General features: G+C 49.8%; 1 protein-coding gene across 3 annotated transcripts; it reads left to right on the top strand.

Annotated features, from left to right (window-relative positions):
* Positions 1 to 162: 162 nt before the first annotated feature.
* LOC308225178 (cullin-associated NEDD8-dissociated protein 1-like) lies at positions 163 to 17272 on the top strand. Of its 3 annotated transcripts, XM_080625730.1 has the most exons (16): positions 163 to 301; positions 2556 to 2699; positions 3349 to 3403; positions 4418 to 4572; positions 6215 to 6338; positions 6952 to 7208; positions 7794 to 7899; positions 8553 to 8695; positions 9333 to 9625; positions 10661 to 10802; positions 11983 to 13485; positions 13835 to 13930; positions 14613 to 14782; positions 14891 to 15055; positions 15653 to 15760; positions 15956 to 17272. In XM_080625730.1, the coding sequence occupies exons 2-16, from the start codon at positions 2669 to 2671 to the stop codon at positions 16181 to 16183; spliced, it is 3576 nt and encodes a 1191-aa protein (XP_080481856.1). In that variant the 5' UTR covers positions 163 to 301; positions 2556 to 2668; the 3' UTR covers positions 16184 to 17272. The 3 variants fall into 3 exon arrangements, 2 of the variants coding, with proteins under 2 accessions (XP_080481856.1, XP_080481855.1); XM_080625729.1 differs by lacking the exon at positions 3349 to 3403; XR_013957681.1 differs by lacking the exons at positions 3349 to 3403; positions 15956 to 17272 and having other exon boundaries at positions 14895 to 15055; positions 15653 to 15756.
* The last annotated feature ends 96 nt before the right edge of the window (positions 17273 to 17368 follow it).

Here is a 17368-nt window from a genome sequence, read left to right as displayed (position 1 = left end):
GCCCCGAGGCGCTCCCGCGGGGCCGGGCCGGAGCGCGGGGTCTGGCCGGGGTTGTCTGCCCTGTCCCGCCTGCCGGGGGCAGGCACCGGCCGGGCCCGCGGTCACAGCCCTCCGCCGCTCCGCCCCGCTCCCGGCCGGCGGGGCCACTCCAGCCTCAGGGGGGCGCCCGGCCGATGCGGCCCTGAGGGGAGCGGGGACCCCGGCCCGGCGCCATCTTCCCGCCGGCCGCCGCGATGGCCAGCGCGTCGTACCACATCTCCAGCCTGCTGGAGAAGATGACCTCCACCGACAAGGACTTCAGGTGCGGGCTCCGCCGACCGGCACCAAGGCCAGGCCGGGACGGGCCGGCGGCAGCCTCCCGGGGCCGGCGCGGGGGGGGTTCCCACGGGAGGGCCCCTTCCCGGTGCGGGGTCCTCGGGCGCTGGGGTCCCTGGGCGCAAGGAGCGGGCAGTGCCGGGTGCGATCGGGGCGTGCAGGAGGTGTTGGTCCGGTTTATTGACACCGTTCCAAGCCGGCTGCGTTGTTCTGGCTGAGCGGGCAGCGCAGGATAAAAAACGTTCCCCTCCCGTGCCTGGATCCCTGCGTAATGAAAGTGAAGGAACACAGTGAGAGGGGGAATAAGAGTGTTGACAGGCAGGCTTCAGACCCGTGTTTGCTCTGCAGGTGAAGAACATGGCAGCAGAAACGCCGAAATGCTTCTTAGCTTGTTTTTCTGTTAGGTCAGAGCATGAAGAAGGCTGAGGCCCGGAGCCACCGGCTCCCCGGGGGTGGGTGCTGCAGGTTTTGGCTGTCCTCAGATCGCCTCAGAGCTGTTCGTAGGCAGGCGGTGAGCACTCCTGTGGCAGGACTGAGATTTTTTTAGTCTGCATCAGCAGAAAAAATGACCTTAGGGTTTGATCCCTAAAACATTCCCTAAATAATTGTTGAAATGAGCAAGTGTGATGGATTTCACCCGTGAGCACATCGCTCTCTCTGCATCAACCTGGAAGTTACCGTTTGTGCCAGACTTGGTATTTTGAGGTCTCTGAGAAGAGAGGGAGTAGCAGTATCCCCAAATAGGTTGATTTTTGCAGAGGCTGCTGCTGTTTTTCTGCTGTTAGAACAGGCACTTTTTAAACTGGTCAGTGATGGAGTAGTTGCAGTGTTTGTTCAAAGGGTTTATGGTTAATACTCCAAACAAGATGTGCCCAACACAGGGCATATCACAGGGGTGTTCCAGGGCCATTTCCTCCCGGCACACAGTCAGACCTGAGTCCATTGTCTGTCTTCAGCTGCACGGGCAGTTGCAGGTCCAGGTTTCATGTGCTCCCCTGTCCTGGATGGATCCATGTGGCAGTGTCCGAGGTCCCGTGGGCAGGATGGCAGCAGGTAGTGAGTGAGTCAAGAGTGGGATGTGTTGCCCTGGAAGACTCAGCTCAGCCTGTGGCCATAATTGGTTATGGTTGTTGCAGACAGAGGTTGAGCTGCACGTGCAGCTTTAGTGGCTTATGCAGAATCAGAATCAGATCGTGTGTTTTTCCCATCCTGGATTTTAGGCTGTTGCCGCCACAGCAGTCCCTTCCCTCCAGATGTACCTGATACCTGCTGCTCCAGAACAGGCTGCAGATGGAGGACACGAATGTTGCCCTGGTACATGAGGGCTCTTGCATGCTGAGAGAATTACATCAGAGCCTGATTTAGAATGGAGGGGTTGTTTGGCAAGCGAGAGGGAATTGCTTCTCTGGGGGTCCTTTTAGACGTCCATCCCGGTGCTGGAGCTAACATTGGAAAGCAGCTGATACACAATAACCACACAGAGGTTTCTCAGAACCTCAGGCTTCTCCGGTAGTATCTTTTACATTTCTTGCTCCCAGGAACACAAATACTTCCCTGAACTTCCTAGTACCCATTTTGACATTGTCCCTGTTGGAACATTACGTTGGCTAACAGTCAGCTGGGTGTTTTTCCTTCTGAGCTGCAGTGATGAATACTTGCTTGGTTTTGCTCGTAACAATCTAAATACAGCCCAGGGGACTTCTAAGGTATAGTTTGCATGGAGTCTTTACTTTATCCTTTGTTTCTGAACTTGATAGGCCTTTTCCATGTGTGGGGTCGTACTATCAGTGCTAGGTATGCCAAAAAGAGCAGAGCCAGGCACATTCATAGACTCCAGACTGGTTTTCCTAGGCTGGGCAATTGGTGAGAAAACCCACCCTGATTTTTTGCTAGCAGAATTAACCAGCTTGATTTAGTGACTGGGAAAAACAACAGCTGGGTGCCAGTTGTAGAGTTTTAGGTTACCCCATCGCTGCCATGTATCTTATGGAGAGGCGAGAACCTACGTTTTTCATTTTCACATATTGTGTAGCTGAACCTTTTCACCAGCTGCCTCTGTCTGAGTTTTACACTTGTAGGATAGTAAATTCTTTGTGCCTTATTCTTCAGACTGGACTGGATTGTGTAAAGGAGTGTAAGTTACTTTTTGAAAGTGTGTTTTCATTTGTCCAAAGTGATGGGAAGGAAATGCTCATGTGTCTGTGGATCAGGCAATCCACTTCTGCTGTATGTTCTTTCAGGTTTATGGCCACCAACGACCTGATGATGGAACTGCAGAAAGATTCAATAAAACTGGATGAAGACAGCGAAAAAAAAGTTGTGAAGATGCTTTTGAAGTTGCTGGAGGATAAAAATGGGGAAGTACAGAACCTCGCTGTCAAGTGGTAAGAGCCTTGGCAGCAGTTCCCATCCTCCCTGGCAGTAACAGAGCTGTCTCAGGCTGCAGAGAGTGTTTGTGAGTGGAGCCCAGCCCTGCAGCACTGGCAGCTTGCTGAGAGCTCCCTTTGCAGGGTGTCTCTCATGCTGGGCAAGCAGTCTCTTTCTCTGCTGGTACAACCAGTGAGCATACATGTCTCCCTGGTGAGGCGGTAGGGGGTTTTGGAAACAGCTCAGTGTTTATATTATGAATCTTGCCATATTACAAGTAGCATGACTAAGATTTTATTTCTTTGGAGGGAAGTCCAGTTTAAAATCTGGGGCCATGAAGTTTCTCTCCTTTGAAATCCAGTGCTGAATTTCCCAGTGGTCCTGTCTTTGATAGAGATGGTACTGAACACTTATAGCCTTTCAAAAATGGCATATGAATTTGAGGTCCAAATCCTACTCTTCAAGGGCATTTTCATTAACGTTTATATTGCACATGGGTTCTTTCCCTGTGCTGAGTCCCAGTGCAGCCTGTGCTGCTGCTTTGCTGTTGACAGTTTCAATATTTTTTTAAACCCAACTGGAAAAGGCAGAAGGTTCCTTTACTACTGAATCACTTGATGAAGTGATCCCACCGCTGACATGTTCTTTCCTGTCTCTTTCCCCCAGTGTTCATTCTAGAAATGCAATTGAATGGGTCAGTTCACCACAGGGCTCCAGAAAGGTGGGCCACTTAAAGACAACCTTGGGTTCCTGTATTGCTTCCTACTGTGGATCTTATTCACATTCCCTTCTTTTATCCATATACTGCTTCTGTCCCTGTACTCTCCCTGTGACCTCTGGCCCTTTCTTTTTAATTCCTACTGTCCTGACTTCTCCTGGCCCTGTTCCTGTCTCTGCTTGCTTTGGGTTTGTTTATTCTGTTCATTAAAGCAAATGGTTGGGCACCGAACAGAGTACAAATGTCATGGTCTGTTTATCTGTGGTTGAATTAGCAGTTAATGTCCAGTCAGTTATTCCCAGCCAGGTGCAAGGATCTCTAAGAAGGAGAAATGTGGTCTGAAGGACACTGGCAGGTGGATTAGGCCCAAGTGTGGATCTGTTCAGCCCACATCAGGATTCAGGAGTAAGTTAGGAAACTACTGAGAGGTCTTGCAGTTCATTTTTATCATCTAAAACTATGATCTTATTTCTTCAGAGGAAAGCTGAAATCATACTTCATCCCCCAAAATTCCACAAATTTGAAATCCATACGAAAAATTGTCCTGTTTCTGGTTCTGTGGGTTTGTTTGCAGTTTAGGTGAGTTCCTCAGGTTCTGTGTGCCACAGTGTCTGCCAATAAGGCAGGGACAGCTATCCATTCTTTTCTGCATAATGAGCTGTGAGATTGAACACTACTCGCACAAGGTCTCAGTATTTAGTATTTCTTCTCTAATTCTTGTATTTCAGACTCTAAATGGTTGTTGTTGTTGTCCTGATTGTAAAGTTTAGAAGTATTCTTACACAGAACAGGCTGCGTGAGTTTGCTTAGTGAACTCTGGGTTCAGCATGCTGTCAGGGGTAATAGTGCTGTACCAGCAGGGAGACAGCTACCTGTGCATAGGTGTTCCATACCCTTTGCATTACTGGACTTGGGGCTGAGCTGCCTTTCAGGAGGAGTGAGCCTGAGCATCCCTTCTGATGGTTAAAGCATCCCTCTTTCTCTTTGTTCTGACTGGCTTCTCTTCTCCTTCCGCAGTCTGGGCCCGCTGGTTGGCAAGGTGAAGGAGTATCAGGTGGAAACCATCGTGGATACGCTGTGCACAAACATGTTGTCAGACAAGGAGCAGCTGCGAGATATCTCCAGCATTGGACTGAAAACAGTTATCTCTGAGCTGCCACCAACTTCTACAGGTAAAATGTCTGTCCCTGTTTGTCTCACTGAGACAACAGGAATCGCGACCTTTGGGAAACAGAGGAAAAGAGGTAGTTCAGAGCCTGGAAGTTACAGATTCCTTATGCACCTGCTAGAGGAAAGCTAGTGAAATAAGGAGAGAGAGTAGGAGCTGAGGCACCAATGTGACTAAAGATGGGATGAAATGAAAACTTGACCTGGTCACCTGGGGGATACTGAAGTTTGAAACGGCATCTGAGTTCTTGGAGAAATCCATTTTTGTCTACAGCAATCCTACAGCATCCTGTATATGTCACGGTAGCGCTGTTCTGGCAGGTCCTTATGTCAGCAATGCACTACCCTGTGTGATCCCAGCAGTGCCAGCACTGCACCACCTCCTGTCTGCAGCTCAGCTAGACCAGGGCTCCTGACTGCTCCTGGAGACTTCCATTTCCTCCGTAGCCAGCTGATGTATCTGTTGTTCCTTCGTGGTGGGTGGCTGTGGCAGTGCTGCTGGGCTGCTGGATTTTAGGTGGAGAGGAGAAGTAGGATCAGCATGCAGGGGCTTGCTGAACTGCTCTCTGCATTTCTGCAGAACATTCAGCTCTTGTGAGCCATCCTTTCAGAATTCCTTATTTAACATAGATCACATGAACTGCAGCTGGTTTAGGGCAGCAAGAGATAAGTCAGCTCCTGAAGGGTTAGGATTGATGCTGTGTGGGTGGGAGGCAGCAAAAGCAGTGTGGGTTTGCTGCAAAATGGAGAGGTTGAACATCTCCGCACATGCTTTCCTCACCCTGAACCCCAGTCCATGTGGTTGCTGTTGCTGTGGTGCTGCTGGAGCAAAGGGAAGGTTTGAAACAATGACTACAAAGCAGCATACGTCTGAGGCAGTCTCCTCTTGCAGTGCTGTTCAGCAGCTCATGATATTCCAGGGACATTCCACTTCTTCTTGGCTCTGTTGCATCACGGAGGCTGTTCAGAATGGCTTGGGAAGCAATTGTCCCTTCCTTTGAAAGCTTTATGGAATTGGAAGCTCCTTATAATTTGCACTGAACAAACTGGGAAAACCACACAATAAAACCCACTGTTGGGACAGGCACAGCCCAGCGTGAAGACTAAACTGATACCTAGATGTCAGTCTGGACTGCGGGAGATGGAGGTTTTAGACTGCAGTTGTAGTCTCAACACATTCTTGAACCTGGGTTAAATACTATTTTGAGACAGATTTATGCAGCGCTATCCTTAACTTTCAGCATGGAGCTGAGAAACAGTTTCTGTCAAGACTGCTCTTCCTATGGAGAAAACCTTGGTTTGTTGAAACTGAACATTTTCAAGTTAAAAATGTGAAAACCATGCCAGAACCTTCTCACCCAGCCCTGCTCCCTGCATTGATGGGCCTGGGAGCTGACTGGGAGACAGCCAAAGTGCTTTAGGGTAAAAGACGCTGCCTGAGAAGCTTCTTCCAGATAGTTACTGCATGGTACCACAGGGGGAGTATGTGCAGCATGTATCCACCATCTCAAACAAAACCTGACTGCTGTGCTGGTTAGGTCTCCCAGGGGTGATTTCCCTTCCTAATGTAGAAGGAATCGAATGGTTCTTAGCAGTAAAAAGACTTATTTTGAATTGACAGTGGGGAAAAAAATCTCCCTCTTGCAGGCTCCACTATGACAGCAAATGTGTGCAAAAAGATCACAGCCCAGCTGACAGGAGCCATTGGCAAGCAGGAGGATGTGTCCGTGCAGCTGGAGGCCCTTGACATCCTGTCAGATATGCTGAGCAGGTACTAAAGGATTACCTTCTGCAGGGGGCTGTGTTTGCTTTTGATTTCTCTATTTCCCTAATCCTACTACGAGGACTTAAAGGTTTGGGTTGGCTGCCACTGGGGAATATCTCAGCAGAGCAGATTCCTTAGCAGGGATGAGGGATGACATGCTGAGCCCTTCTGTGCTTGGGAGTGGCAGTAACATTGGTGATGGATCCCACAGAGGCTCAGTTCAAACACATGTAGGGAGGGAGAGGGCAAAGCAGGGAAGTTTATTTTAGCCCTCTGATCGGTTTGCACATGCATTTTTTCTCCTGGATGCCTCTTTCTCTGGTTACATGAGTCAGAGTGACAGTGTCATCTGTCAACTGCATGCAGGAAATGATTGACAAACCCCCGGTCATCCAGAAGGACACGGGCAAAATCAAGCTCCTCCATGATGGAGACAAGTAACCTTTCCCTGTGTGTCAAATGCGAGCAAGTGAATGTTCAGACCAGGGTGCCAAACCTCCCTCCCCACAACATCCACAGGTTCTTCAGGGCTGAAACAGTTCTATGGTTTTTTGCTGGCAAAAGGGCTTTTCCTCTGAGGCTTTGACTTTTAACTTCTGCCTTATTTTGTTGATTGTAGACTAGGGGGAACACTCTACTCTTTCCATTCCTCCATCCTGAACTGCCTCCTGCCCCAGCTGACAAGCCCCAGGCTGGCAGTACGGAAAAGGGCCATCATTGCCTTGGGACATCTTGTCTTGACCTGCAGCGGAAGCATCTTCTCAGAGCTCACTGAGCATTTGCTTGCTGAGCTGAAGAGGAACGAGTCTACTTCTACTACGAGGACATACATTCAGTGTGTTGCTAGCATCAGCAGGCAGGCTGGTCATCGCATAGGTAATGATGAAATGATGCTGGGAATCATGCATCTGTCGTAGAGCTGCTCCTTTTAGTGGTAAAATAAGTCTGCTCACGCTATTGCTAACGTATTATTGGCTTGTGCTTTGTGATTCCTTCTGTGGTTCTGACCTGGCTTTCTGATCTCCACTTGGAAGGAAGGAGGCACCAAGTAATCCTCTGGCTGCCCTTCTGTAGTGATTTCATCTCAAGGTCTTGCAGTGCTTCCCTCCCTGAATTAGGTCAGTGGATTCACCGCATTTTAAATGAGAGGAGAAACGGAGGGCAACGTATTGTATTATGTGTCTAAAGACCTGCCAGAGCTGAGATTAGGTCCTAGATCTCTAATGGCAGCTCTTTCCATGTCTGAAATGCCAGCAGGGGGCTGAAGGCAGGGACCAGGGTTCTTCTGCTGAAAACCCCTGCAGGGCTGGCTGTTGGTGGGCTGCTGGCTCCTCGCCCTGGCGGTGCTGAGGAGGAATGCTCTGCCCGGCACACGAGGGAAGTGGCAGATGTGTGAGCTGTCAGCTCTCATGAGTGAAGGCTGGAATGGTTTTTCACTGCTGCTTACTCTGTCTTTCCCAGGAGAACATCTGGAGAAGATAATTCCTCTGATTGTTCGGTACTGTAACGTGGAAGATGATGAGCTGAGAGAGTATTGCTTTCAGGCCTTTGAGTCTTTTGTGAGAAGGTGTGTGCCCTCGAGGAACAGCCATGCACCATGCTGTGCAACATGTCCTCCTAGTGAGAATTCCATATGTTCAGCATCCAGGGTGGAGTTCCTTTCTATGTGTGTACCTGTTGGCAAAAGCAGTTCACAAATTAAATACCTTCTTCATGTGCAGAGTTGGGCTTGAGTTATGAGCTGGTTTGCCTCAGCGTGTGAGGGGGTGTTTCTGAAATGGTTCTGCAGGAATGGGAGTTTTCCTTGTCCCTGAAGGATTCCTCAGCAAGAGGGATCTGCGGGTCTCCTAATGCCTGGAGGACAGGAAGGGGGCTCAGCTCTGCTGTTGACCTGCAGCTCTCCCGTTCTTTGGTCAGACATTTCCTGCTTGACTTGTTAAGGGAGCCCTGCAGAGTGCTGAGGTTTTTGCCCGTGGGGGGAGGATTTGCCCATGTGGTGAAGGCAGTTTATCTTTTTTTCCTTACAGAAGTCATTTCATCCTCCCCAGGGAACGTGCTCTTGCAGGAAGGAGCAGCTCCACTTTAACTCATGTTAGCAAAATGTTCATGTAGTTCGTGAAGCATTTTGGGATCCTTTTGAGGTTAAATACGTTATTTGGATATTTAAAATAGCTCAGTCTTTTATTTCTTAACTCTTAGGATTTTCATTTGTCGTGACAGGTGCCCAAAGGAGATGGACCCTCACATCCCTAATGTGATGGGGTTATGTTTGAAGTACATCACCTTTGACCCAAACTACAACTATGATAATGAGGAGGAGGAAGAGATGATGGAAACTGAAAATGGGGAGGATGAAGAGCAAGGTGCCTGCTTGTGAGGATGACTGTGCTCTGCAGAACACTGGGTTAACATTTCTCCCTAAAGGGGTACCTTTAATACCTGGTAGTTATAGATGATATTTCATAATGTCTCTATTTATAGCTTCTAAGAGCAAAAGTTAGAACAAGTTTCTTGGAAAAAAGCGTTTTTGTTTGCTTTCATACTAATGGGGTAAAATCCTGGCCTGCTTCCTGGAGAACATGTTGAATGTTCTGTCAATAACACAGTAAATCGTTACACTGTGTTGTGCCATTCAGGAATTGCTAAGACAAATATTTACACGTTTCTGGTGTTAAAATATGGGAACCTCATTCTCCCTTCACAACAAAAGCCTCAGTGCCTGAGCTGAAGCAGCCAGTGAGGGCTGCAACATTCAGGTTCATTCTCTGTCAGCTCTTACTTGGAAATGAAGAATCTGCTGCAGAGCAGCCCCGGCTCATATTGGCTGGTAGTGACGCCTGTAGGGACGGGCCATTCTGGACCATTCCGTGTTCCCAGATACGTGTGACTTACTGGCATCGGGTGTCTGGTCACTGGAGAGGGCAGCTCTGAGGGTCAGGCGATCCTCAAGCTCATAACGGGTCTCCTATAACAGTGCTCCTTGTTTTCCCTTCTCTCCAGAAAGCGATGATGAGTACAGCGATGATGATGACATCAGCTGGAAGGTCCGCAGGTCTGCAGCCAAGTGCCTGGAGGCCATTGTCAGCAGCAGGCATGACCTCCTGCAGGACTTCTACAAAACCCTTTCGCCGGTCTTGATAAGCAGATTCAAAGAGAGGGAGGAGAATGTCAAAGCTGACATCTTCAGTGCTTACATCTCCTTGCTGAGGCAAACGCTGCCCATCCAGAGCTGGCTGCATGCGGCCGATGCATCTGGCAAAGATGATGTTCCTCTGAGGATGCTTCAGAACCAGGTGAGTGAGAAGCTGGTGGCTGGATTCAGTCAGAATAAAGAGAAGTAGGTACTGTGCCACCAATGAATAAAGCCAGTAGTTAAGCATGAGAAGGTAGCTAGGAAACTTGTTGAATAAGCTGTAGAAATAGACTGGAGGAAGCCATGGGAAACTCAGTGAGGTTTGGGTCTCGTCAGCAGGTGCAGGAGGGCATGCATGCATATTCATCACAGGAGAACAGCTAGTGCCTTCCAGGGGAGCTGGCTGTGGCCATACACAGTCTGTACATCACTGCTGCTCAGACAATAGTGGAAGCACTTTCTCTGACACACTGCTTTAATTCGGAACAATGCTGGAGTAATTGCATTTGGCATAATTTAGGCACACGTGCTGATCAGGACTCTGCCTGTCCCAGGGTCCTTGCTAACACTGTGCTCCACATGTGTCATTTCAGAAAACAAAAGAAACATTGGAAGTAACTATGTCGTTATAGAGTAGCATGACCACGAGAGCAGCTTTTTCTGGCTAATGCTGCCTATCACTGACTGGCAAGTCCCTGAAGCAGGAGGATTAAAATCCCTTCCAAAATGAAATTACATCATTCATTATAAGGTGTTCATTTAAACAACTTGCACCTCAGCCCTGTGATTTTGATTTCACTGAATCGCTGTCAGGTTTCAATACAGGGATGGGGCTAGATCCTTAAACAGCAGAGAATGAAGGAATCACAAAATTCTGAGCTCCTTTAGCAGTGTGTCCTGGTCTGATCATTTTGTTGTGGTTCCTTAAGCTTCTGTGTTAGGGGATAACCTTGGCTTCAGGAAGGGCTGCTTAGTCTGTCTGTAGAACATGGAAAAGAAGAATAGTGTCCCCTCCTGTGTCCTACCTGGTATTCCAGCCCAGCCCGTGCTCCAGTGATGGGGTGCACTGTTCCATGCTGCGCTCCCGCTTGTCCTCATGCTGTTAGTGCCACTGGCACAGCTGAATGAGCTGCTCTGTGCACTGGAAGCCGAGTGACTGATGTGTGTGTTTCTGGATTTCTTTTTCAAACTGCAGGTCCCCAACATTGTCAAGGCCTTGCACAAGCAGCTCAAAGAAAAGAGCATCAAATCTCGACAGGGTTGTTTCAGCCTCCTGACAGAATTGGCCAATGTCCTTCCCGGGTGCCTGGCAGATCATGTCCCTGCACTCGTTCCTGGTAAGCTTGGTGGACTAGGGGGTGAAGGAGCAGAGTTGGCCAATGCTACCACATATGCTCCTTGCCTGCGTGTTCCAGTTTGATTCCTGTATGTGCTGTTCAGCATCAGGACATCCACATCAAGTTCTGCTTTGTTGATGTGCCAAACAGCTCCCAGACCAATCCTGGCCTCTGCCTACCACTGAATGCCAGGATAGGAATATCAAGTCCATTTCCACAGTCCCCTGAAGAGGTGCTTTTAGGAGAGCTAAAACTCACTGGAGTTAAGCTGTTGCTGCTGGGGTCAGTAATGAGTGATGTTCTCTTTTACAAAATGCAGTGGCATTTAAAAAACCCAGTTTGTATTGGCTGCTTATTTAATTTGCAGCACCACGTTTTTCCCTGAGCTCTCCTGCCTGTAGGCTCATGCAGCATTCCACTGCTGAGGGGCTCCAATACTTAGGTCCTGCCTCTGCTTTTGGAGTGACTGTATAGTGCATATAGAAACATTCTCCTGTGCTTATCCCCAGGCCAGATCCGTGCACCTCCCTCTTTGGAAAAACCCATTCAAATCAAGAGTCAGGCACGACCTCAGGTGGGGCAAGCAGCTCTGTTGTAAATGCTTCCCATTAAGTCTTCTGGGAAATATGTGCCACAGAAATTGGACTTGGAAGTACCTCCCTTCTGCAAAGGCAGTCTGTGTGTAAGGGGCCACAGTTGTGTTCCGAACAGTGCTAACAGATATAAAACCAGCTGAACACACAGCCCCAGCTTCTAGAAGACTTCTGACAGTGGAATAGGGAAAATGAAAAGCTCAGGAAGGGGCGTTCCCGCTGCCTGGAGTGCCTGCTGTTGGGACTAGGCTTTCCCAGCCTTAGTTTCATGCCATTCTCTCATACTTCCTTGCACTTGATGAACCGTCCCTTCTCCACTCGGCCCGGGGTAGCTTTGTAAATTACCTTTCTAAGAAGTGTTTGCAGCCACCCAGGACTGCTGCAGAGACCAGTTATGTCTGAACTGCCAGGTCCTGGAAAGCAGGAAGTCAGCAAGGAGAGTAGCCCTCTCTCTGGGCATGCATCTCTTGGGTGGTGAGAGGAAAGAAAGAAAGAAATAAAACCAATTCCAGTTGTGTCCTTGTGCGGGGGTGTGATAAAACCGCTTGCTGCAATAAGACGCAGTCCTTCTCATCTCTTCCGAGCAGGAATTGTTTTCTCCTTGGCCGATAAATCCAGCTCCTCCAACATGAGGATCGACACACTGTCCTTCCTTCACGTTCTTCTTTGCAACCATCAGCCGGAGGTATTCCATCCTCATATCAAAAGCCTGCTACCTCCTGTTGTGACCTGTATCGGAGACCCCTTTTATAAGATCACTTCCGAAGCCCTGCTGGTTACTCAGCAACTTGTGAAAGTTATCAGGCCATTGGACAAATCCTGCACTTTTGATGCCAAGCCTTACGTGAAGGACCTTTTCCCTGGTACTCTGAAGCGGCTGAAGGCAGCTGACATCGACCAGGAGGTGAAGGAGCGTGCCATCTCCTGCATGGGACAGATTATTTACAACCTGGGAGACCATTTAAGCACTGATCTCCAGCCAACCTTGAAGGTATTTCTAGAGAGGCTCAAAAATGAAATCACCAGATTGACAACAGTCAAGGCATTAACCTTAATTGCTAGTTCTCCACTTAAGATAGATTTGAGACCCATCCTAGGGGAAGGTTTCCCCATTCTAGCTTCCTTCTTGAGAAAGAATCAACGTGCCTTGAAGCTGAGCACCCTGACTGCCCTAGACATCCTGGTGAAGAACTATAGTGACAGCCTCAAGCCTGCCATGATAGAGTCTGTCCTGATGGAGCTCCCTGCTTTAATCACTGAGAATGACATGCATGTTTCCCAGGTGGCTGTCATGTTCCTTACTACTTTGGCTCAGGTTTATCCCTCCTGCATCTCTAAGATCAGCAGCTCAGTTCTTGCTGAAATCCTGCAGCTCATCCATTCGCCTTTGCTTCAGGGAGGGGCTCTGAATGCCATCATAGACTTCTTCCACGCTCTGGTGCTGGCGAAGGCGGCCCCCGTGGGGTACGCGGAGCTGCTGAAGCAGCTGACTGCGCCCATTTACTGCTCCGGTGCAGCTGCGGCTCCAACGCTACACAAACAGGCCTATTACTCTGTTGCGAAGTGTGTGGCAGCCCTGTCCTCAGCCTGCCCCAAGGAAGCCCCTGCGACAGTGAACCGCTTTATCCAGGATGTAAAGACCCCCAAGTCCAGCTGTGCGGTGAAGGTGCTGGCTTTCCTCTCGCTGGCAGAGATGGGGCGCACCACCAACCTCAGTGCTCAGCGGGAGCTCAAAACTGTCATCCTGGAAGCATTCACATCCAGCAGCGAAGAGGTGAAATCCGCCGCTTCCTACGCGCTGGGGAACGTCAGCGTTGGGAATCTTAAGGAGTATCTTCCGTTCATGCTGAAAGAGATTGGAAGCCAGCCCAAGAGGCAGTACCTCCTGCTGCACTCTCTGAAAGAAGTGATCAGTGCCTCCCCGGCTGACAGCCTCAAACCCTACGTGGAGGATATCTGGGCTCTCCTTTTCAAGCACTGTGAGTGCACAGAGGAGGGGACACGCAATGTGGTGGCCGAGTGCTTGGGGAAGCTGACTCTGGTGAATCCCTCTGAGCTGCTGCCCCGGCTGAAAAACCAGCTGCCATCAGGTAAGGGCAGGGCGGTGGGAGAGCGGGGGATCCCCCTTGTAAACTGCTGGTGGGTACAACAGGGAGCAAAGCCAGTCTGCAGAGGAGAGAAAGCAACAAGAGGGGTCTCTGCAGGGGGGTTGGAGAAGCACTGGTTTGCATGGGGGGCAGGAGGGTGTTAGCAGATGGGCTGCACATGGAGAGCGTGTGGGAGAAGGGTTTAAACAAGGAGGTTGTTAGGACAAATCTAGTTCTCCTGTCTCTTCAATGCATGTGTGATGTGACTGAGAGCAGAATGTGCACTACAGAGTCACAGCAGTGATTTTGCCTCTTGATCCTTCACTGTTTTTTCTCTCCATCCTCACTGCAGGCTCTCCCCATGCCCGGAGCACAGTGGTGACTGCAGTCAAATTCACAATTGCAGACCAACCTCAGCCCATTGATGCTCTCCTGAAAGGCTGCATAGGTAGGGCAGTGACCTGGGAATGTGAGAGGTTAGGTGTCACTGCAGCCCTGGGATTTTTCACACCTATGTGAACCTCATCTAATCCAGTTATTTCTTATCTGCGTTTATCTGCTTTTGGGATTAAAGAGCAACACTGTCACATGGGTCCTCATTGAATGCTCTCATGCCGTGCTCTCAGGCATGTTCCACTGGCGACAGGTTTTTAGGGAGTGTAAGTTCCTTAAGAAAAAAAACCATACCCCAGCTTCCTTGAATACCAAAGCTTCTGGTTTGATTTCAGGATGAGGCAGCTGGAATCATGGGGCATGTTTTATGGCCAAATGCAGGGAAGTGGTGTCTCTTCCATTCACCATATCCCAAATGAAGGAACACTGGAACAGGCTGGCCAGGGGGGTTGTGGAGTCTCCTTCTCTGGAGACATTCAAAACCCTCCTGGACACATTCCTATGTAACCTTATCTAGGTGTTCCTGCTCCGGCAGGGGGATTGGACTAGATGATCTTTTGAGGTCCCTTCCACTCTCTAGCATACTGCGATACTGTGATATCTGTGCTAGGCTGTGCCTCTGGAGTTACTTTAGCCGAGGTGTTTTCATAACCAGACTCTTTCGGACACGCTGTGATTACTTTTAAACACTTCTTCATCGCTGCAGCAGGACTGACTGGTGCGGTCTTGTCCCACAGGTGACTTCTTAAAAACTCTCCAGGACCCGGACCTGAATGTTCGACGCGTGGCTTTAGCCTTGTTTAATTCTGCTGCTCACAACAAACCGTCTCTAATCCGCGATCTGCTCCCTGCCGTTCTCCCCAGCCTGTACAACGAAACAAAGGTCCGACGGGAGCTCATCCGGGAGGTACGGCCACAATCTTCTGGGTGCAGCAAGGCAGACACAGTGCGTGAAGCCCAGCGAGGCTCTTGCCCCTCTGCTGCCTGGTGACGGATGGGTTTCTGTCTTGTTAAGGTAGAAATGGGGCCATTCAAGCACACAGTGGATGATGGCCTTGATGTGAGGAAGGCTGCTTTTGAATGCATGTACACGCTGCTGGAAAGCTGCCTCGACCGACTGGATATCTACGAGTACCTGAACCATGTGGAGGATGGACTAAAGGATCACTATGACGTTCGGGTAGGTGCTGTGCCCGAGCTGTGGGAGGGCAGGCATGTCCCTCGTGTAATTCCTTCTCTAGGATCTGGGCTCGAACTGAGCTGGTGTGTCACCACAGCATGGAGTGCTCCTGCCATGCCAGTTCCTGTTCTGTGCAATTGCCACAGCCTTCATCTGGGACTGTTCAGCTCTAGCTTGACCCTGGTGGCCTTGAAAACACAACCCCGGTGTAGCTGGGTTTATAGGAGACTTAATGAAGTCTAAAATAAGTTTCTTCTGCCTTAAAACTTGTGATTTGTCACTTTCTCAGTGTGGCAGTGACACTCTATTAACAAAGAGCTAGCATTGTCATTGATGGCCCCACAGCTGGATGCATGCCGGGGACCCCAGCCCAGACGGGCAACTCCAGTGCGCTGGCTGCCAGTGCCTGCGTGTCTGATGCACCCAAAGGTCTCACTAACCCCCCTTGCACAAATGCACACGGACTCACAGCCCTGTGGGTGCTACACGTTGCTGCAGGGAGAGTGGCCACACAGCCCCAGCAGTGGATCCTCACTGCAGGCCTGGGGCCAGCCGGTGCAGCCAAGTAAGGCAGTTTTCTCCTTCATCCTGGTGTAGATGCTGACTTTCATCATGCTGGCTCGGCTGTCCACGCTCTGCCCCAGCGCCGTGCTGCAGCGGCTTGAAAGACTGGTTGAGCCACTCCGGGCAACCTGCTCCACAAAGGTGAGACCAAGGAGTGGGATGCACCGGGGTGGGTTTTGCACGAGCCTCTGCTGCTGGCTGCCCATACCTGCTGGTGAGCAGCTGATCCCCACTCCTCTGGTGGGACAGTGCTCTGCTTGGCTCTGTCTCTGCTGCGTGTCCTCTTCCTCCTGCCTGCACCACCTTTTCTAAATGAAAACTGCTTTGGGTTTGTAGGTTAAAGCCGGTTCTGTGAAGCAGGAGTTTGAGAAACAGGACGAACTGAAGCGATCCGCCATGAGAGCCGTGGCTGCTCTCCTGACCATCCCTGAAGTAGAGAAAAGTCCAGTGATGGCTGAGTTTTCATCTCAGATCAGATCCAGTCCTGAAATGGCATCGCTCTTTGAGAGCATTCAGAAGGATTCTACCTCCCTCCCCACTTCCGAGTCAATGGACATGAGCTAAGGTCTGCCCATTTACTCCGCCACCTTCTTGCCCTCGCTGTGCACTAACCCAACAGATACCCTGATGGGACGAGGAGGTTGAAGACACGGAACACCATCGAGCTGGGCTCTGCTGCAGCAGCCACTTGTAAGTCACTAGCACTGACAAGAGTAAGTGTCTGGTCCCAGCAGCACCAGACACCTCGCTGACTGCAGAGAGACATGAGAGGAGGGAACTGAACGGTCCTTACACAGGGGAGGGCTGAGGAGAGGAATATCCTCGTGTTTTTAAGGGGTGTACAAAGCAATTGAAATTGAGCATGGTTCCCTGGGAAATGAAAACTTCCTGAAATATTACCTTCCTGCAGGACAAATAGTTTTAAATGGTTTTTTTTAACCACTGCACATGCACTTTCTACCCCAAACTGCCTGAAGAATGTATTGTTTCACTAGACAACAGGGCTGAGAACCAGCAGTCATGTCTGTAATTACCAATGAGCACCACAGCCACAGGCCCTGCTTCAATGGGAGATGTGCAGGAGCCACGCTGCAGGTGCTGCGTGGGGTTACCTGCCCAGCCTCAGCTCCACCATGGCACTGGCAGCTTGTGTTCCTTGCATTTGGCTGCAAATACCTCAACCAGCCATCTTTGGAGCAAGATAGTTTGTGTTATAGTAAAAAACTTGCACTAGGCTTGACTTTGCATTTAACACTGCCTTGTCTTTCCCCCTCGAGTAGCTCAGTGTTTGTGTTGTGACTAGCCACAAAGGCACAGATCTGTGCTGACTTCGTGCCACAAACAGCAGCAGGAGAGCTGGTGCTCAGTATTTAAGTGTCACAGAAGAGGGGTGACAACAGCCAAAGGTGCAAGCTCATGAGCAGCCCCACTAACCCTCTGTCACTTGAAAACTTAATTGTGTGGCTGTTGTGGCCAAACCCCACATTGCACAGAGGAACTAAGTGGCCTTAAAAGACAGGGTGTGGAAAGGCCACCATGACACAGTGCCTGCGGCCCTGGAGCTGCAGTGACCTTTCATTTCTCCGTTTATGACAGAGTGGTTGGTGTGAAGAATATTTATAGCGTGTGTGAAAGAACGCCCATTGTTTGAATGGTATAAAAAATAAACCTGTGCTTGCGGAGCTGTGTGTCCTCCTGAACTCACCATTTGCTGCCACAGCGACACACATGAGCCAGTGGTACAGCAGA

Source organism: Psittacula echo, assembly GCF_963264785.1.
Source record: "Psittacula echo genome assembly, chromosome: 9".
Taxonomy (NCBI): Eukaryota; Metazoa; Chordata; class Aves; order Psittaciformes; family Psittacidae; genus Psittacula; species Psittacula echo.
Note: the sequence above shows the minus strand (reverse complement) of the source record. Positions and strands in the feature narration are given on the sequence as shown.